Source organism: Anas acuta, chromosome 7 (assembly GCF_963932015.1).
Source record: "Anas acuta chromosome 7, bAnaAcu1.1, whole genome shotgun sequence".
Lineage (NCBI taxonomy): Eukaryota > Metazoa > Chordata > Aves > Anseriformes > Anatidae > Anas > Anas acuta.
In genome coordinates, this window is record NC_088985.1 from 7,356,508 (window position 1) to 7,377,694 (window position 21,187).

The 21,187-nt window shown below is 50.8% G+C and overlaps 1 protein-coding gene across 5 annotated transcripts in view; it reads right to left on the minus strand.

Annotated features, from left to right (window-relative positions):
• ARID5B (AT-rich interaction domain 5B) overlaps positions 1-17,993 on the minus strand; it is a 114,750-nt gene extending 96,757 nt beyond the window's left edge. For 2 of the 5 annotated variants that reach the window (XM_068689307.1, XM_068689305.1), the window contains exons 1-2: positions 17,330-17,681; positions 6,396-6,621 (exon numbers count right to left, since the gene is read on the minus strand). In XM_068689307.1, the coding sequence (XP_068545408.1) occupies positions 6,396-6,621; positions 17,330-17,623 (520 nt within the window). In that variant the 5' untranslated portion in view covers positions 17,624-17,681. Of the gene's footprint in view, positions 1-1,543; positions 1,630-6,395; positions 6,622-16,906; positions 16,931-17,329; positions 17,682-17,832 lie in introns of those variants that run through there. The other 3 variants (XM_068689306.1, XM_068689308.1, XM_068689309.1) reach the window with 3 other exon arrangements.
• Between the last annotated feature and the right edge of the window lie 3,194 nt (positions 17,994-21,187).

Genomic DNA, 21,187 nt, shown 5'->3' on the forward strand with positions numbered 1-21,187 from the left:
TCTACTTATTTTGCAATTACGCAGGCCGCTCCTGCTCCAGCCAGAGGCTGCAACAAAACTCTCATGAATGGTGCAAGCTGTGGCAACTTCAGCTGCAGAGGAGCGTGGGGCAGCTCCCCCCAGCTTCTCGAGGGGAATTTAACTCTTTCCCCCTCTCCTGCCCTGCAGCCCCGATTTCTCCCCTGATGTTTGGGAGCAGCCCAGGGCCGCAGCTGCAAATGGCAGTGCTCCACAGCACCGACAAAGTGCCCTGTCATACCAATACAGGGCTGGAAACGCTGACACAGTGCCGAGCGCTATCAGCGCCCTTCTGATAATCGCCTTAGCTTGCTCCTGCCGCAGGAAGCAGGGGGGCGGGGAGAGGCACCGCGATTGAGGGGCTACCCTAAGAGAAGTTCTGTGGGATCCTGGGCGTGTTTCTTGGCAGAACTTCGGCGTTTCAAAGACCCAAATACCCACCTCCTCAATTCCCAGGGGCAGAACCACCACCCCCTTCTGTAAGGGCTTCACGGCAGGTCAAAGTTTGAAAAGAAATCCCAATTTTATCTCTTTGATAAGGCACGCTTGAAGTTTGAGACGTGTGGTGTTAAAACTCCTTTCAAGAGCCACAAATAGATGAGGCTCAACACAATCCAGTGGTGAAAGAAAAGCTTCCAGAGCCAGTGCTGCGTATTAAAATGTTTTTGTCACCCCCATATGCTTCCTCGGTAATGAAGCAGGCTGTCACCAAAGAAAGGAAGAAATTAACAGCACTTAAATCATCCCAGCATTGTTTGGGCAAACACGTGTCCTCAGGAAGGTCCAGGTGGCTACAGACAGCCCCTGAGGACCCCGCCAGCGCCCTCCGAGAGGGGCTGAGGGGGTGCAGAGGGGAACAGCCGGGGCTGAAGAGAGAGGGGCAAGCGAGGAGGGGGAGCCCAAAGATGCTGCTGGGTGTAGGGTCACCCCCAGGAGAAAATAAGCTGTTAGCACAGGATGACCGGGGCTACACTGCACCTAACAACAGCACCACCCTTCAGCATTCAAAATGCAGCCAGCAACTGAAGCCAACAACTATTAGGTACTTGAAACCAACTGGCTAACAACCAAAAAAATGACCATTTACCTTGCGCTGTTCATGCAAGGCCAAAGTTGCCTGTCTGCTCAGCACTTCAGGTTATCTTTGATACCGAACACGTTAACACCGAAGGCAATTAAACCAAAGGATGTAGGAGCAGAGGAAGCCTTCCTGCTCAGCAGCACTTGGCAGAGCAGTCCCAGCACTGCCCCGCAGCCCGCAGGTGCTCTCGCTCCGCTGCAGCGCTGCCAGCACGTGCAGGCACAGAAGAAAGCACCACGGGCCCTTCCCCAAGGGAGCCGTCCTCCTCTCAGGCTCCGTGGGGCACAACAGACACGCCATGAAATAGCCTCATCTATGGCAAAAGAGCTCTATCAATTGGGCTGGCTGAAATGAGTTAGAGAGGTCACTCTGACCCACGAGACAAAAAACCAACATACAGTGCACAAGGGCAGAGAGGGGAAAATGGGATAATGGGACACTCACAGGAGCTTTATCAAGATCAGAACGGCGTTCAGTCAGGGCAACGGGGACAGGAGGGCACGAAGAGGAGGCACAAAGTGCAGGCAGGAGAAGGAAGGGAAGAGAGTTAGAGGCATGGGGCACTAAATACCCAAAGTAGCTGGACTCTGAATAGCTTACAATCAGCTGGTCAGAAAATGATTGCATCGGGCTCAGGCAGGCGAGCCTGAATTCAGCAGCACATGACAAACAATGAAAAAGGAGAGTCGGCGTCAGTTCAGAAGTCCCCACAAGTGTCTGAAGGCAGTACAGCTGCAGATGATCAGTTTTGATAGTATTACAGTTTGACTACGTTACGAGCTGATAATCTTCATCTGGAGAGGTTGTGCCTGCTGCAACGCCCCTGCCTGTGCAGTCAGCTCAGTGCCTGCTGGGGCCGGGCAGCAGCCCTGCTCTGCTCTGCTCCTCCTTCCAAACTCGCTGCCATCTGCCCTGCATCACCCCATTTACACGGACACACAACCTTGTACTGGGCACCCCGGATCTCCCAGCTATGCCAGCTGTGAGACTGGTATAAAGAGAAGGACTCAGGGGGTGAGCCAGTCCTGTGGCACAGCCCCTGCCCAGCAAGCTCCACTGTTCAAAAGAGCAAAGTGCAAAAGAGCAAAGCAGAAACAACCACTGGGAAACCAGCTATGGACTGAGGAAGGGCAACTGCCAAACCACGGCCCTCAGCTAGAAGTAGCTCTAGATTTTCCTGGATTTCACTGAGAACAAAGATCCTAACTCTACCCCCAAACACAAAGCCGTGGGGAATGAAAGACAGGACAGGGATAATTTCTAAATTTTCTTCAAGCTCTTCCTCAGTGGATCCAAACTAGGTGCAAAAGCCGCAGCACAACCTTCAGCAAGTCCCCAGACTTGGCCATCCACCAGTAATGCTGCCATTATGGAACAGGAGAGCCCACAGTGTGGCACTTCAACCATCCATTTTGGCATCGTGGTGCGTCACGAAAGATGCATAAAAAGAGCGCTGATGACAGCCTGGGGACGCAACCTGGAGCATTGTCGTGACGGCCTCATTGCCGCAGGGGTGCCGACTGCTGGCTCGCCACACTCAGCCTTCTGCCACCTCCCTGAGCCCGGCACAGGGCGCTGGCTCCTCGGCTACACCCAGCCAGCACCTCAGCCCAGCTGAGCCCAAACCTGCAGAGCCTGCGAGTGCTGAATTCAGTCATTTTCCCCTCCGTCTCTTCTCTCAATTTCAGCTCTGACTCCTCTATCTTTTATTTCTTTTTCTAAAGACACATTTAGAGATGAAACCATTCATAACTGCCTATCCACAGACAGTTTGTGGCAGCATAATTGACAATGAGTCTGCTGCAAAAATGAAAATGCTGTTTTAATAACCTTGGCCTAAAATACATTCTGTTGTATGCCTCAAAGGGTTTCAATAAAAAGTCAACCTGTAGAGACATATTTTCTTGGCTTAAACAACAATCCAAAGCATATAAATGTAGTCCAACTATAATGACATATTTATAGGCCAATAAAGCTTACACTGCAGCTTTCATACTTCACTTAAAGGAAGTCTGTAAGAAGCAGTGTTATATAAAATAATTTGAATTTTTGTCGAACTATAGCCCAAGGAATACAAATATGCAACTTTGCCATATTTAACTGATAGTGTTTACATTGTTTAGTTGCTAAAAATTTTGTAAAATGAAATAATTCCTCATTTGGTGACTTCCCAGTGGTTTACCAAATATGGGTATGCAAGTCCATTTATTACAAAGAAAAATCCCCTAAATAATTCTAAAGACAAAAATAAATAACTAGAGGCCTTAGTAGTGAATGATTTAATCAGACCAATTCTTCTGGAAAAACAGGTTCTCATGTTCATTATGAATAATACATTCCTGAGCAACTCTATTTTTATATGCTGCATTGTTGTTCTTTGTTTTTCTCAACATTTGAAAGAAATATTCAGAAAGCTATGAATAGTCTTAAGATATAAACTGCTAGCATTCAATATTGACATATTTGTAGAAAGGGAAAGAATGTATAACATAAATACCTCAAAATGCAGAAAGAAATAATTCTTAAAAATAATTTCTCAGGCTGAAATCTTGAAGCTTACCAAAAGAAAAAGAAAAAAAAAAAGAAAAAAAAAAAGGAAAAAAAAAGAAAAAAAAAAGAAAAGAAAGCCATTGCTAGATCTTTTATTTAATACAGTCCTAAGGAAAAGTTCTGCATAATTTACTAGTGATGAGAACAATGGCATTTTACAGAAAAAGAAAATCTGCAAAAAACAATGAAGGAAAAGAGAAAAAGAAGAGAGAAAAAAAGAGAGAAAAAGACACGTGCAAAAAAATAGACTAGAGAAGAAAGAAAAAAAGAAGAAAAGGAGAACAAAAACACAACAGAAGTACATAATTTGAATTAGGGTCAACTTTCAATTCTAGGTGCATAGTTTCTCTGGGTTGTGCATTAACCAGGCCTTATTTTTGTCTAAGCAAACGCCACAGAGCATATGGTACAATGTATAAGCTGCTCATACACCAAGGCCCAGCTTTGCCTGGTTATTGTTTAAAGCTACCCTGCTCCCAACAGTCACTCATTTAATTAAGTATATTCACACAGTGCCACTTCTGTGGTTCTGCATCAGCCACGTTTTCATTTCATTGGGGTTCCTTCGCCCTCCACCACTTCTGGATAGTTCGTGAAAACTGATTTTGTTTCTTCTGTAAAGTGTTTTGAGGGCTTTAGTAGGGATATAATTTCCTATTACTTTCTGCAGCTTGGTACAAAAACACCTAGTAGGAAAAATTTCAAACTCTAATCACTTTTATGGGATTTTTCTGTAATGGAAACACGCCGTTTCATAGGAAAAAAGGGGTCCACGAGATCACCTTGTTTATGTAGGCCTTTTCAACACACGTTTCAGCAACTGCCTCATCTACAGTCAGGGTTACATGTGAGCGTCACTAGCAGACTCATGCATGGTCTGACAGACTAACACAAGAAGGGATTTGTTCCCTTCAAACCTTCTTGCCTGTCAGCTGCAGGTCTTCTTGAACCCTTAGTTTTACTCCCACCAACCAGTCATGGAGAAGAAACAGCAATCATAATCAAACATTAGTCAAAACACCCTTTTCTACTAAAAAAAAAAACAAAAAAAAAAAACACCAAGCATAAAGCCAGAGCCACTGACAGAAAATGAGCAACGTTGTAATGTGGGTTATCAAAATTACAACATATAGTTTGGATTCCATAAGCATTTTCAGTAAAACCCCTACTTCCAAAGGGCTTAACATGCAAATTATAAGCTTTAGGCTTAAAGATAATTTTCTTTGGCTTCTAGGGTAGGTAACAGCAATTTCATAACTTACCACAAGGACCTTCTTATTAGTTAAAAACACAACCAAGAAAACATTAACACACAAAGTTCTATCTGAAAACCATTGAGATTCTTTTAACATAAGAAACAAACACAAATAAGTGTAGTATGCAAAGAAGATGCCAGGGCAATAGCAGAGAAAATCACTGCATGTAATTTTGAACCAGAAAAAAACACACGGAAAAGCAAAGGAAAAGAGAAAGAATTGTGTTGGTCTTTTTTTTTTTTTTTCCTGGAGTGGTAATGAAAAATAAGATCAGCTTTCAATTGTACTTTAATCTTCCAACCTACATATCTAATGGTGAAATGTAAGATCAACAAAATCGCTTTACCATTTGGTAAGATCAGAAAAACGAGATGCAGAAGATAAATCCTCCAAGACAGATCTTCAGCACAGTGTAAATTGCCTTCAACGCCAACACAGTTGTGCCATTATGAAACCAAACTTGGCCCTGTATCTCCTGCTCACGTAGGTACAAAAGCATTTGTTCACATGCATCGGCCTTAACTTTTATTTTCTTACCTTTCAACCATTTATGCCCTAAAGTTGTCTTTAAACTCAGAACATTTGTTAAAAGTTTGGTTCAACAGAGAAACGTGCCTGGGATAACAGCTACCTGGCATCCAAGGTCCTAGTACCACAAATAGGCATGTTTACCAGCAGGAGACCCATCTCCCTTGGAGAGGCCACCCACCACAATTTCAGAGATCTGAGTGTCTTAGAGGTGTGAAAGCAGTCACAGAGCTGCAAGTCTGTTTGCAACCATCCAAAGTAGCAGAGCTACCGTATCGCTCCCTAAAAACAGCCAGGAAAAAAAGCGCGTCTGTCAAGTACAAACCACAGCCAGAGAACAGCGGAGCACTTGCAGAAGGCCTAAGCTGTGTAATAACATAAATATTAGAAAAAAAACACACAAGGCTCACAAGAAAACACATGAGCTACAGAGCAGTCTCTGAGGAAATAGTGGACATCTCCCTACTGAATAAAACACAAAGCTGATCGTACAGAGCCAGGACAAACACTAAAAACTGGAAACAATCCTGCACTTCCAAAAAGATGGGATTTAAGAAGTGAAAGGCCTACGGTCTCTCCTTCCTTGTGCAGGAAGCCTAGAGGAGATGTGTCATATTTCTTTCACCATGATGCACAGCTTTGACCTGACCCCAAGGCAAAGCTGTGTTCCCATATTCAGGATTTGAGCCTTAGAACTACCTCGGTGATACCTCTACAGAGTAGACAGGTAGTACAGAGTTGCCCCACATTAATCTCCAAGGAGCCAAGATGCAGGGCAAGCAAGCCTGCAATGAGCTCACCACCAACACCCATCCAGCTCAAGTATCTCATCACCACACCTCTGCCCGAAGCACAGATATACCCTGGGAATCGGCGACGGCTTGGCAGGATTGGGCTCATCCGCCTCCAAAAGACAACTGAACGCAAGCCCCTCCCCAGAGGAGAAAGCAAGGGACACTTACCGAGGTCAGCCTTCTCCTTTAGGATGTCTTTGAAGTTCAAGCCACTGTTGAGCGTGGATTGTCTATACCTCATCAAGGCCTCCTTCTGTCCATTCTTCCCCACGTCCATTGGCTTAACCGGCTCAGCCCGGAAACCACACTTCCACTTGGAGAAATCGGACTGGGCCCATTTTGCCAAGTCTTCAAGCTTCACAGTGACTTTCTCTGAAACAGCAATAACTTCATCCTGCAAGAAACAGTCAGACAAGGATGCAAAATGTCATGCAGGGCTCCACAATGGCTGATAAACTCTTAACGCCACCCCCCAAAAGGCTGTTGGAAAAGCCTGTCTTGTTGCTGGCAGATTAATTTTCCTGTGATACAGAATACCTAATAGTTCATTTATTCCTCCTGCCACCTAAGTGGAAATATTAGTTGTTTACTTGAAGCAACTATACATAATCTAGAGACAATTTCTACGACCAGGGCAATGATCCTAAAAGGCATTTGAAATACAGGTTGCCAAATCACATTCTGTATAACCGAAAGCCTTGAGGGAAAGTTTGTTTTTTAGGTGCAATTAGCTGCAAATGTAAAAATTCATGGCTGGATGACTAATGGTTATAGCTAGTCCTGAAATAAATGGACTAAGTAAATCTCAGATTCTTGGAACTCTGACTCACCAGAAAATTCCTGTGTTTATGGTACATTTTCCCTTGGCTTATACACAAATATTGAATTTAACTTTTGTCCTAAAAATTAAATAAAACTGTGATGTAATCCCAAAAGAAATACTACATAAATGTTATGTGCTTCCCACCAAAAGAAACTTGCACATTCTCATGTTTCTGAAAACCCTTTTCAAGATCAGAAGAGAACTGTAATTTTTTTCCCTTCTTAAACATACATTCTAAGAAAAGCACTTAAACCTAGTTTAGCCTCCAGAACATATACTTGAATTAAACAGCTCTAATTGCTGAATTTTATCCTTCCAGGAAACAATCAACTCCTCTCAGTCATGATGAATAAGCAGAATGTTTTATAGCTGACTGTAGTAAGCAAGGGCTCAAGAAAGCCTCGAAAAATAAACATACAAACATACATAAATATCCAGGAAGATACACTCAAGATTTTTTAGTTAAAATAGCAGAAATAATTTATGTTGTAATGAGAGCTGGCTGCCCACCACACCTTGCACTCTGCACATTTCTAGCACTAAATAAGGTTACAGGTTCTTGAAATAAATAAACCAGAATCCAATTTTCCTTCCAAATAAACACAACTATTTGCAAAAGGGAGAGAAATTCTTTGAGTTATTAAACAAAGAGAAAAGCATGATTGATTCTCTCTGTGTGTTGTTTTTTTTTTTTTTTCCACTGAACACATTCCTCAGGAAATAAAATACTGCTCAATAGGAAAAAAAATAATAATAAAAAAAAAAAGCTCTACCGTGATAAGTTACACACAGCACAAAACCTGAAGGATATCTGGTAAAAAAGCAGATCTGATATTCCATTCTCCCTCATATAATAAAAAATTGCTTCATAAGCAGGCACCTTCATTACATTTAGTGCAGTAACATGTATTTGGTCAGAAATGAAAGGCATGCTAAGCAAGCTTGCAATAAAATCTTTTCCTTTTATCATTGCATAGCATAAGAGCCTCCACCGAACAACAAACAATAGCGGTGATGTTTTAAACCTCTGTTTATGACAAACGTCAATACTTTGTAAACAAGTGTTGCATACTACAAAGTACAATTTCAATGGATGGTTTCACCCAATTTCATTACACCATCCACTTTGTAATAAAAAAAAAAAAAAAAAGAGAAGCTGTAGTTGCTATCTATTTCATAGCTATTATATGGTGATTAATAAATGTCAGATGAAAAAAAAAAATATATATATATATACATATATCAGCAGTTTGTGGATGAAGTTTTCTTTCAGGATGTTGCACACAATCACCAACCACTGTACTATTTCTAATATTAAACACTAGAGCACTTTAATAAAAACCTGACTTGGAGATCAGACATGTTTTTGGTTGAAATATTATTTTCCAAATAGCTCTCATGATCAAATGATTATGATTTCAATTACTAGTTTCTTCATATCCTTTCCAAGAACTGGTATGACTAATTTTGGCTGGCATACAAAGTAAGCTGAGCAGACAATTTATTAACCAAAAGAAAAGTACAATCACTATTACATCATCAATGAATAAACTTGTTTTCCAGAATACAACCTTCACACACACACACATGATGTGTACATAGAAGGAAAAAAAAACAGGAAAAAAAAACGAAGCCCTACTGTAATACCAGTGAATGGGTGCCAGTGCAGCTGCCTTCACAAAATGGCGCTGGGTGCCTGAGCACTGCCACAGTGGCACAGAGGGGTACCCAGGAAGGCGGCACAGAGCGGCTCTCTCTGTCACCCTGCAGCAGCCACGTCCCCATAGGAAACAGGTCCCCATCACCCTGTGGCAGACACATCCCCAAGGGCACAAAGCGGGCAGGGGCACCCAAGGAGGGTGGCTGGCTGCAGGCCTCATGCTCATGGCAGCTGGGCCGGGCCTCAGGCTCCAGGGAGGCGCCGCCGCGTAATGGCGGCCCTCACCTCACAGCTGTCAGCCTGTCAGGGCCTACCCTGCACCCTCCCGAAGCTGTGGCTCCCTCACCATCAGCACCCCCAAAACTGAGCTGTTCCTCATGCTGAAGAGACACTGTTGTGGTCCTCCTGCTCACACGAAGCCCAGGCAGCTCCAGAGGAGGCCATTTTCCCCAGATCGTGGCACTTTGCTAACACAAGAGGTCATCTGCTCCCATGGCACCCAAACACTGGTCACCTAGCTGCTCCATCACTTTCGCTTGTCAACGTATCTTGCCACCCTTTTATACACTCTTAAGCAACCTTCCCATGCACTATGCTCAGGCCCAAACTGGGAGTGGCACTGGAGGTCACCCAACACATCCAGGGCAGCCCCCTACCCCATCTGACATGAACCACCGCACACCCACTTCTGCAGCCCTTCTAGAGGAACCCTTTCAACGAGATGACAAAGGAATACAGATGTTGAATAAATAAAAACCAGGTACGCAGTGACACATGACTAACAAACCTTTAGAAGATTAAAGAAATCTGCTGTATAGCCTTCATGTCATTCATAATTATATCTCTGTGTAAACATGAAAAACCACCCACGTCGCATACAGTGCATATATATATCTAAACAAAAATCAACTTGTAGTGTATTAGCTATGCTCTGAAGTGATATGTTTATGAGGTCTCCATTGCCTGGTAAGTCTTTAATTGCAGGTTTTTTCCTGCTACACCAAAACTAGACTTACAAGAGGAAACAATGAGTGCTGATTTCAGCTCTGCTCAGGAGTGGGATTTATCTCAGGTGCCCCTTTATGGACGCTGATGGCCAATGGGAACACTTTTCCCAGCCACAGAGTTGTCTAAATCTTGAAATAGATACTGACTATATAAAAGAGGCACTTTTTCTTCTGTTTCTATAAAAGTGGGTATCTAGTCAGCCTGCAATTTCAGCACATCTTAAAAGACTCCTGCGCGAAGCAGAATACTTCCTTCTATTGAGTGGAAAAAGGGGAGATGGTTAAGAAACGGTGGTGATACAAACTGTCCTCATCCCTCGCTTGCTTCTGAACAGCATAATCAGATTGGCATTTTCGGAGAAGAAATCCAGGGAGAAAGGGACAGTATCTTCTCAAGAGCCGTTATGCTTAAATATTATGTCACTGTTGTCTAAGCAACCATCACGGCCTCCTGCAAGCACAGACCACTGTATTGCCTGACTCAGCAGATGGCTGGAATACTTACATTCAAGGAAAGAGGTCAGGTAGTTAGAATAGTTTAAAGCGGATAATTATTTTTTTAGAAGAAATATTAACTCTTACAAGGCAGGGAGTCACAGGGCACCGCAGGGAGGTCGTACATCTCGACTCCACACCCGCGTATGCTACATCACAACTTCTCACTCATTGCCAATAACTAGGAAAGATTTATATTTTAGAGACGCCAAGACAGCCTTAAAAGAATTACGGCAACTGAGATATCTCAAAATTTTGACATGCTGAGACTGTTTTCACTCCAGCGCTTCCAGAGGTCACTTAAGGAATTCTGGAGGGCAAGAGCGATCCGAACACCTGCTTGGCTGTCTCCTAACATCAAATATATGGAGAGAAAGGGGAGACGCACTGTAAAAACTCTTACCAATAATTATAGGAGACACCTCGTGTCATTTATCTGATCTGTCTGACTTGCATTAGAAAACACCTTCAGCCTTTTTACTGAAACCTTTACGGCAGCAGATAGCTGAAGATGCATATTTTACAACCCAGTACACTGCCGATGAAAACACATTCATCCACGGGAGCAAAAAATACACTGTGACTCTTACGGACTATATTCACCACAGATAATAGAACTGCGTATTTCACTGGGACATAAAGTCCCCTATTATTCAGGGCTTTTTTTTTCTTGTAATATATCCCATGTATTTTTTAGTTTTCCACAATTTAGGTGAAAATGCCCTTCGCATAATTTGCACAACAATGCAGCTCTCATCCCAGGAACCCGGTACTGTGTCCTCTGCCAGGCAGGAACTGCTGCTCCCATTCTGCAGATGGGATCACAGAGTCACAGCAAGCCTCACAAGAGGCTCCCGCATGTGGCATGGGCAGGTGAAACTTTCTTCCTCCTTTCCCTGCTTTGGGTGCCTCACACGGTGATGAGAATCCATGCACGGCCCTTGCCCAGGATGGACAGAGGCATCCTGCAGGATGTGGGGAGTGGGGCTGGCAGCCTAGAAGGTACCAGCGTGAAGGGACCCAGGGTGACCGCCGCTCTGCACCCACAAACCCCAGGGAAAGCCTTGAAAAGGGAAACGTGCACAGCCCAGGAATTCACTGGGCACACAGGAGAATTTGAAAGAGGCCAAGGCAGAAACTTTCATCTGTTAATCCTTCCCTAATTACTTTAAAAGGCTATAATGATCTCGTTAAATTCAGGTGACAGGTATTTCCCAGCCTCCTGCACTACTTCCCCAGACTGTGCTAAGCCCTGCGTGGCTGGCTGAAGCTCATGCTGATGGTGAACACTGAGTCCCAACAAGTTCTCACCATCCGCCAGCGTCTGAGACCAAATAGAAGACAGCAAAATTAAGGACGCAGGTGAAGCCCCTGAGGTCGTAATTCCCTTTGTGTTTGTACACACCTATTTCTACGTAACTCAATACTTCCAAAGTGAGACATGCAGTGCATCCCGGGGCAGGGCAGCACCGCGCTGTTGTAGGATACTTTGTGGGACACTGGTCCATCTGGACCAGAAACTGGATGGAGATGGAGCCCTCAGAGGGATGGCTGCAAGCAGCCAGATCTGACATTTCTACTGCCAGCCTCCTTCTCCATTTCTTTTCTTTTCCTCCTCCTGCTCCCGAACCGAGGTTCAAACTGAATTTCTATCTGTCACTGCAGATAGAAGTTCTGACCAAAGCGAGAATAAGCTTCAGTCAAAGTGTTTTCCCATCAGATTGTTCACAGATCTCAGAAGAGTTGTTTTAGTTTAGGCAAGTTCACGAGCAATTCATTCCCAATTTTGCCTACTACAGTTACAGTACGAAGAGCTTTCCTTGTAGATTACATAATTATATTTTTCTTAACAAGGAGTACATTGCATTAGCAGGTTTAAATTATGCAAGCTTATTCTTTTGTCTTTTGTTATATTGTGTTCTATTGTGCTAGTAAAACAATATGTGCTTTAATTAGCAAATATCTGTAAATAATTTACTTGCTTTTCATACAGCAGAACAATGGAGCCAATTTTCACATACATCCACTGAGCATGTCTAGTGGGTTTCTTGCCAGAATCTTCCATTGTTCAGTATCTGTATCAATCTGCCCATCATTAGCAGCTAACATCCAACAACCCAGAAAGAAATCAAAGTTTCGGCCCCCAGGAGCACCCCCGGCCCCCCCGAAACCGAGGCGGCAGTTTGCAAAGGAAGATTAAAATATCTAGAAAATGAAAACAAACTATTTTATTATCTATATTACCCTGGCACCTTCACGTAGAAACATGGCTGCCTGCCAAGCACTAAGGTCATTGGATTGATGCCATAAAATGCCGATGTTCATCTGACCTTCTGACTGCTTTTTAGCTACAAAATAAAAAGCTCAACTTGATATGACACCATGAATCAACGCAAGCGTCTGGCCTCTGCAGGGTTAAATCTGGGCGTGAACCCACACCGCACACACACACACACACATACACACACACAAAGAAAAAAAGCTCTTAAATCAAGAGTGGATGACTGTTCTGAGACTTAAGGCATTGTTATTTTGAATGCGAATGAAAGGGCCAGAACAAGCATTGCAAGAATATTTCAATTATGTATTTCCCAGAACTACATCTCTGAGCAACTAATGCAAATATTGCTCCCATAACAGTAGAACTTCTTCCTGAATAAAAGCATATAGGAGCGTGAATCAGAAGATACTTTCTATATCACACGCATATTGTTTGAATATTATTAAAAATGCAAAATCTATGTATGTGTTACTCTCCTGAGCAATACAGTAATTATGATTAAGGGACAAGCAGCACAAAAAGAGCCAATTTATCTTACTTGTGCTTAGGAATACTATTGTGTAACTAAGCAACTAAAGACAAAATATAGTCTAATTAATTCACTCCTATGCTTATTTAAAAGACACAATTAGAACTTTTTTATTTTCCAGCCTGCACAGTATCTCAACATGCTTGAGGGTGTACCATGTGAAGCCTATTATTCTCCAAAGACAAGAGTTTAATGTTTAGTGCCACTGATCAGACTGGGAACAGCAACTCCGGAGAGCAGTGGGTGTATTTTCACAGTCTGAATGCACGGGGAAAGGGAGGGAAAAGGGAGAAATGCAAAAATGTGAAGGGAAAAAAAAAAAAAAAAAAAAGGATCTGCCATGAGTGACCAGACGCGCCAGATTGCTGGCTAATGGCTAGCAACATGTGGCTTCTCTGAGTAATATCCCTGCCCTCTTCTTCCTTTGCCAGCATATGCTACTGGTGGCAAGAGAGATAAAAATATACAGAGTGGATACGCAATTACCAAAACCATGATATTTTATGACAAATGCCATTTCTCTAACACCGCTATTACGGTGCGCCCGATTTCCAAAGCTAAGTTAATCTGAGCAAGTGCACGGTGGAGATTGATGCTATTAACGTGAGTTTTGAAGCACCCTTTAATAATCGCAATCTGCGTGTTCGAAACGTGTTGCCATTACCCGTGTTGACAGATCCAAGCATAAGGCACGCACCGCAGAGACCAAAGCGGGGCCGTGCACGTTTCGAGTGAGCGCGTATGGGATCCTGCGCGTGGCAGAAACCCGTCGCCACACAGAGGGAGCAGCACGTGCCCGGGGGGTGGCAACGAGCCGCGGTCCTCGCGCACACAGACAGGACCTGGCTGCCCAACGAGCCCCCGGCCGCCAGCCAGGCCCCTCGAGGGACACTGCTGGCATCTGTCCCCAAGGCGTCACAGAATGAGCCCGCTGCACGCCTGAGCTTTCTGGAAGAATCTCTGCAATTATAAGTGACATACATTTATAGAGTGATGACTTTTTTTTTTTTTTTCAATTAGTCTGAAAATGCAAAATACTGCTAGGGAAATAATTACAGGAAACTAGCTCTCTCCTCTCCTCTGTATGAGCAATGCTTACTCATGTAAATTACTTGCATGAGTAAGGATTATTTGCAAGGCGAAAAGCATTGCATCAGATCCCCAGTTTGGGAGAGCAGATGAAATCAACATGAGTACGTAGTAAACTTAGATCCTGATGAATGAACCAAAAGCAGATTCCTACTGATGGTCCAGCCTAAGCGGAAACAACATTTATGACGATGCGGGGCGATGCACAGAATGTCATACCATGCAAAATAAATCAGTCTCTTGTTTGGGGCTTTTTAGGAATTGTACACACCGCATCACAAACCGTCCCTGGATTTAATGAGCACCGGCTTTGATACCTATTTTTAAGCCCAGCCTAATTAATGCCAACACCTTTAAAAACATGAAAATACAAGGCACTAACAAGCACGCTGCTCTGGAACTGCTTCTGCCAGGGTCAGCCCCTTCACAGCCCTGCGCTACCCCTCGGAGCAGAGGAGGGTCTGAGCCTGAGGAGGCCTTGCCCAGGGCTGGGAGGCCGCAGCCAGCCCCTGCCCCCAGCATGGCAGGTCCCAGGCACCAAGCAAGGGGCTGGGCAGGGGCTTTCTGCAGCAGCACAACCCCACAGCCACCCCCTCGGGGCCCAGCAGCCCCCAAATGTCCTCCTCTGAGCCCACACGAGGGGCTCACCCCTCCTGCATGAGGTGACCCCATACGCAGCCAGCGCCTTTATCTCAGTGCAGGTCTCACTGAAGCCCTCCTGGGAGCAGGGGGGAGCTCTTCATCCCCACTGGGCCTTCCTGCTTCACGCCCCTCAGCGCTGCACCTGCTGCAGCTCCTGGGCCCCGGTGCTTCAAAAGCAGCGGCAAAGTTTTCAGCAGGGCAGAGCAAAGCTCTTCTGGTGCGCCCAACACCGTCCCCCAGGGCAGAGTCACTGTCCCTCACACAGCGAGACCCCAGTCCTGAGCCTGGCACCGCCCCTGCTCGCCAGGCTCCTTGTGCCAGGAGGCCATGGGCTCCGCAGCCTGCAGCGGCGTCTCCCTGACGGGCTGGGGGTGCTGCAGCCCGGCCGGGGCAGCAGCGGGGAGCACACACCTCAGCTCCGGCCCCTCAGCAGCCTGGGCCTGGGCTCGTGGCAACGTCCGGCTTCAGCGGCGCTGAGGGTTATTTTGAAGTCTGGGTGATGAATTCAGCCAGCTATAAAAAGACTCGTATTTACACTTATCGCTGATTAGCTCAAACATTTGGCAATCAGATAAAATACGCCATCAGAGACTTCTGAGTAACAGCAGCGTTACATACCTCCTCGCTCACTCTCCCTCCTCGCAGCCACTAGCAGAGTATCGTCATAGTGTCAATGCTGCTCTTACAAAAAAGCCGGCGGCGCGCTGCCTCTATTAACCACGACGCTAGCGCAGAGAGCCGCCAGCCACCGTGCCCAAACCTCCGGCGGGCTCAACCTGAGCCTGCCATTCGACCAGCTGCTCCCTGATGGATGCTTTTATCCGCGGCAAGCGCCTCCGCTGCCCTTTGACACCAGCCTCCGACACCGCGGCCGGACAGCACACGCCGCAGCGCCGGCTCGCCTCACCCACAGCCCTGCCACCTACAGCGCCAGGCGTTTCAGCCCACCGGTGCTACTTTGCCAAGCAAAGGTGTCTGATGCCCGCAAATTGCCTCTCCCCTCAGCTGGGAGCAGCGTGTGTCCCCTCACAGGGGAGCAGCCGCGGAGCCCCGGGGATGGCACCCAGACCGGGGGCTGCAGCCGACCTACGCCGCGGGGGCGCGGGAGACCCCCGTCCGCCTCCCGCACGGCGCCAGCCGGCACCGGCCTTTGTCTGCAGGCTGCGCGCCGCTGAGCGGGAGTCGCATCTTTGAGAACTATTAAAAATCAATGCTAAAAATCGTTCCGGTGTCTATAAACAAGTTAATGGAGTAAGTGAAAACAAAGTACATGTCTTAATGGGAGTGTTATGTTGCCCTCTCTAGGCCCTGGCTCTCAGTGCCGGTTTCTGTAGGCTCCCTGCCAGAGAAGTATCACTCAGAGCTGTTGCTGTTGCTGCTGCTGCTGCTACTCTGCTAATGAATGACTAACTTAGGCCAGAGGGGAAATGACATCACCGGGGTGTAAAACACAACTGCATTAGGAAACTTTTTACCTGCTTTACATTTGTCATAATTATTCTACACAATACGACGAGCATTTGCATAATTTCAAGGCGTGCCATTATCTTAATTGAAAATTGTTTTCATATGGTTGAATAATGCGGAATGACATCAGTTAAAGCCCCAGTGAAACGCACAAGGATAATCACACGGCTAATTACTAGCGGCGTTTGCATGTAAAAATAAATAAAATCGAGCACATTATTAGGAAGGTGCGCGCAGCTGAGAACTCTCGCACCGGAGCGGCGTTCTGCTCGTAATGGCAGGATTAATTTTCTCTGATGTTCCTACCACAGTAACATGAGCCGATCATTACGGCGTATTAAAATGATTTGTGTCCCTCTCCCCACCCCCCTTCCCGATATCGCCGGCGTTTCAGGCGCACGCACCCGCGGCGCCCCGGACGCGGGCACAGTTTGGGATCGCGGCAGGTCCCGAGCATCCCTCGCTCGCTGTCACCCCGCCGGCTCCCGGCTCGCTCCCCCCGCGCCCCGGCGGCACCCGCGGGCCCCCCCCGGTGCCGGTTCCCACGCGGGACCCCGGGGCCGGGCGCGGGCGGAGCGGGGCCGGGGCCGGGGCGCGGGGGGGGCGCAACCTGCGCGGCCCCTGCCCGGGTTTGCGCGGCTCGGCGGCGGCTGCGGCGGGCGGCGCGGAGCCCCCCGCGCCCCTACCTGTCAGCGCTCCCCTCGCCCGCTGCCTTTTCATCTCCCCCGGCCTCCATTTCGTAATTTCCGCCCTCCCCGGCGCACCGGCCGCCGCCGAACCGGCCCCGAGCGCTGCCCGCAAGCCCCCCCCGCGCCCCCTCCTCTCCTCGGCGCTCCCAGCCCGGCCGGGCCCCGGGGGTGTAGCGCGGGGTCGGGGCCAGCCCCGCACTCGTGCCCCGCTGCCGCTGCCGGCCCGGGGGCGCCTCGCCCGCCCCCCGCCCGCCCGAGTCCCCGGGCAGCGCGCAGCGGAGCGCCCCGACGGCGCGGGCAGCGGGGACACGCGGGGGGGGCCGAGCCCGGGCATGCAGGTGGGGACGGGGTGGGGACGGGGAGGGGGGCGCGGTGGGGGGGGGGGGGGGGGGGGTAGGGGGCCGGAGCTGCGTTTACCACCTCGCCATGGTCACTGGTCCTGCCCTGGGGGGTGTCCTCGGGGAGAAAATAAAGTTTGGCGCTGGAGAGAAGTTGCCGGCTGGTGCGCTCCTCCCAGAGCAGCTGCAGCTCCGCGATGCAGGCGGGCTCCTCCGCGCGGCACCGCACGAAGAAGAAGTCGCCGAGGGAGAGGACCCGCGCCCGGCCGCCGCCGCCGCGGCGCTGGAAGCGGAACGCCCGGTAGAAGACGTAGGGGCCGTGCGAGCCGCACGGGGCGCCGACCCACTGCGGGGAACAACAACACGGCGGCGGCATCAGCGCCGGCTCCGCGCCGCGCAGCGCCGCGCAGGGCAGGGCGGGGGGGGCGGCGGAGGGAGGGAGGGAGGGAGGGAGGGAGCGAGCAGGGGAGGGATGGAGGGCGGCGGGGGGAGAGGGAGGGAGGGAGGGAGGGGAGCGGGGAGGGGAGGGGAGGGGAGGGGGCGCGGGGCTGCGCGGCGCTGCGCGGCGGCGGTGCCGCGCGGTACCTGCAGTGCGCTGCGCTCCATCGCGGCTCCGGCGTGATTGAACTCAACATTCTCCCAAACTTGTTGGCGTGAATGGAGCCCGGCAGGTCCTGGCAGGGCGAAGCCGGCCCCGCCGCCCGCCGCCCCCCGCCGCCGCCCTCCCCGCGCCGCCCCGCCGCCGCCGCCGCCCCCCGCCCCGCCGCGCGCCCCGCCGCGCCCCCCCGCCGCCCGACCCCCGCCCCGCCGCCCCCGCGCCGCCCCCCGGCGCCCCGCCGCCGCCGCCCCCCCGCGCCGCGCCGCCCCGCGCCGCCCGCTCCGGCCCCGCAAAATTGCCCGGGGGCGCCGGCGGGGCGCGGGGGGGCGGCGCGGGGCTGCGGGGGGGGCGGCGGGGCCGGGCGGGGCGCCCGCGGATTTTTGGGGGGCCCGAAGGGCGCGCGGGAGCGCTGCGGAGCTGCCAGGACCTGCGTGTATATGTCTCATATACAGCCCATTTCCTGCGGCGCGAGGGGCGCTGCTCGGCCCCGCACCCAGCGCGGACCCCCCCAGCCCCCCGGTGCGGGACAGCCGCGGGAGGGGTGTGGGGGGGGGGCTCGGTGCCTTTTTTCTCTCTCTCTGTATTTTTTTTTTTTCGTTTTTCCCGGGGAAGGAGGGAAGTGGGTTATCGATTATATAAACGCATCAATATGCATGCGCGGGTGCGCCAGGGGCGAGCAGCACAAGAAGCACCGGGGGGGTTGGGGGGGGGGGGGGGCTCTGCGCATCCCGCGGAGCCTCCGCGCTCCCGTCCCCATCGTCCCCATCCCCGGGGCTGGGGGCCGCGGGCTGCGCACCCGCGCAGGGGCCGGAAAGTTTCCGCCGCGGCCCCTCCGCACCCACAGAGCCCGGGGGGAACTCGGGGGGCTCCGCGGTGCCCCCCCCCCACACCCCGGGCGCTGCCGCTCCGCGCCCGCCCCGTGCGCGCACCCCGGGACCGGGGATGGAGATGGAGATGGGGTTGGGATGGGGGGGGGGGAGCGAGGCAGCCCCGGCCCCCCCCCCCGCAGCGAAACAGCGGGGGGCCGAGAGGGCCGAGAGGAGGACTACAGAAATGAATAAATGAATGGGGAAATAAATAAATAACGGCCGCGCTAATGACGCCAGCGGTGACGTCAGCGCTGCGTGCCCCACGCCACAGCGCGGGGGGCAGCAACAAGTGCGGGCGGCGGCGCCGCTCCCGGGGCGACCCCTGGCGCCCGGCCCGGACCCCCGGCCCCGGCCCCGGTCCCGGCCCCGGCCTCGGAGCCCCCCCGCTGCGGGGCTGCCCCGGGGAGCGCTCCCCAAGGCCGCCGGGCTGCGGGCGGCGCCCCCCGGGACCCCCCGCGGGCACCTCGGGGTGCGGGGCGCCCACGGGCGGCCCCCCCTGGTTGCGCCGGGTGTAGGAGGGTCCGGCCCCGAGGGGCTCCGTGTGCCCTGCACGGGGCCGAGCCGGCTGTGCCAACGCGGGGCTCGTCCTGCCCGCTGCGGGCACAGCCGGGCACCCCGGTGCTGAGCGGGGCGGCCGCAGGGTCCCCCCGCTGCAAGTTGCCAGCCCGCAGCTTGCAGCTGGTGGTGGTGCAAAGCCAGCCTCGGGGCCGCCGGGAGCTGTGGTGAATGGGGTGTTGGTGGCTGGGAATAACGAGCGACGTTGGCCGTGCTTCCCTGGGGCAGGCTGCGATTCTCCTGGTTCCTCTGGAGGGAAAATCAAACTCTTCGTTGCAGCGTGCTAAAGGTTTGCTCCTCTGTGCCCTGCGGTCCTGTAAGGAGGTGTGCTGAGCAACCGGCTGGTCCGTGGCCCTACAGCCTCTTGGCTCGTACACAGCAGGACGAAAACCATCTTCAGCACGAGGGTTGGGGAATATGCTTCCATGCCGGAGGTGGAGGCAGTTGGGGTCCCTGTGGTGCCCTCCTAGGTTTATGCCTGTGGGATTGGGCTCCTGAGCTGTGGGCGCTGTGCTGGGGCAGGGGGGAAGCCAGCAAGTGGCAACACTGAGGGTCCTGCACAGCCTGGGTCGGCAAAACCAGCCGCACAGCTCAGGAGAGCCACAGAGAGCTCTTCTGGCTGCTAAAATCCAGTGCTTCGTGCCTGGGAGCTCAGTCAGCCAGGGGGAGGATATTTGGAAGGGGATGGGGAGGTGACACGAGGAGACCTGCACAGTGAAACATCCCCACAGAACCGGGAGCGCCGCTTCATGTCACCCCCAGCCAGAACAACTTGCATTTCTTCATCAATTCACCTTTGTTTTCACTGACCTTGGCGTGTTTAATCAGGGTAATACTCTCACGCAGATAAAGCCGTCCTCAAACGATTGTTACAATATATTGGGCACAAACAGGTTTTTATTTGTTTATTCATTTGCTTTATCTCAGGCAGGTAGGGCTGCTCCTTTCCCACAACATAGATTCAGGTGGCAGAGAACTTCCCATTTCCTTTCGCACCCAAATTCCTCTGCTTCTGCCCTGGCAGCCTCGGTGCTGCCCCTCCTGCACAGAGCATCCTCCCAGGCTCTGGCTGCCCCATCCTTCCTGCCAGCCACGACACCGTGCCTCGGGAAGCAAGCATCCATCCCTCCGCAGCACAGCACGGCACACGAAGCTGAGGCTGGGGAGTGCGGGACCCGGTAGGGTGCACGGGTGCAAGGGTACACGGTTTTGTTCCTCTCAGCAGACTGCTCGTTCACACAGCACACCAGCAGGCAGGGTTGGCACGCCAAGAGTTGTGCCACCGCACGGTGCGCTCAGCTGCTGCAGGGCTCCGCGGCACTTCCACAGTTGGGGCAGCTCAGCTTCAGTCCGTGCTGGAGTTTACCTCTCAAGGGGTTACACTGAAAGCCAGAGTTCAGATGGTGGCACTGTCTGATGCTTGCTTCAAGATGCAGCTGGGCAATGTCAGAAAGGTCCCTAAGCAGGTTGGGTTCTTCTCACCAAACAGGTGGGCTGGAGGGTTGGTGTCGTGCGTGAGCTGGTGACCCAGCTTCACCAGCAAGTGGCAATTCCCAAGGGCACTCACGGGGCGTTCCTGTTCTCCTGCAGGACAGGTGGTCCCTGAAAGTGCCCCTTCCTCCCTATAGCTGCGCTTGGGTCACCTGCCTGCCCTGCCCTGTAGAGGTGACCAAAGCATCTGTGAAGCTGCCATCCTCACACTGACACCTTCTCCTCGTGGCTCACAGCAGCAGGAGTTGGTTGTCACATCTCAGAAGCTGGTGAAAGACCCACTGGGCTCCTTCCTGCATGCTCGCAGCTGAGCCGCAGCCCAGGCGGTGACTCCTTTCGGGAATGGCCCAACAGCCAAGGCCTCTCCTGCTCTCACCAAAGATGCACAGAGCTGTCGGGGAGGACGAGGTGCGCACGTACGTTGCCA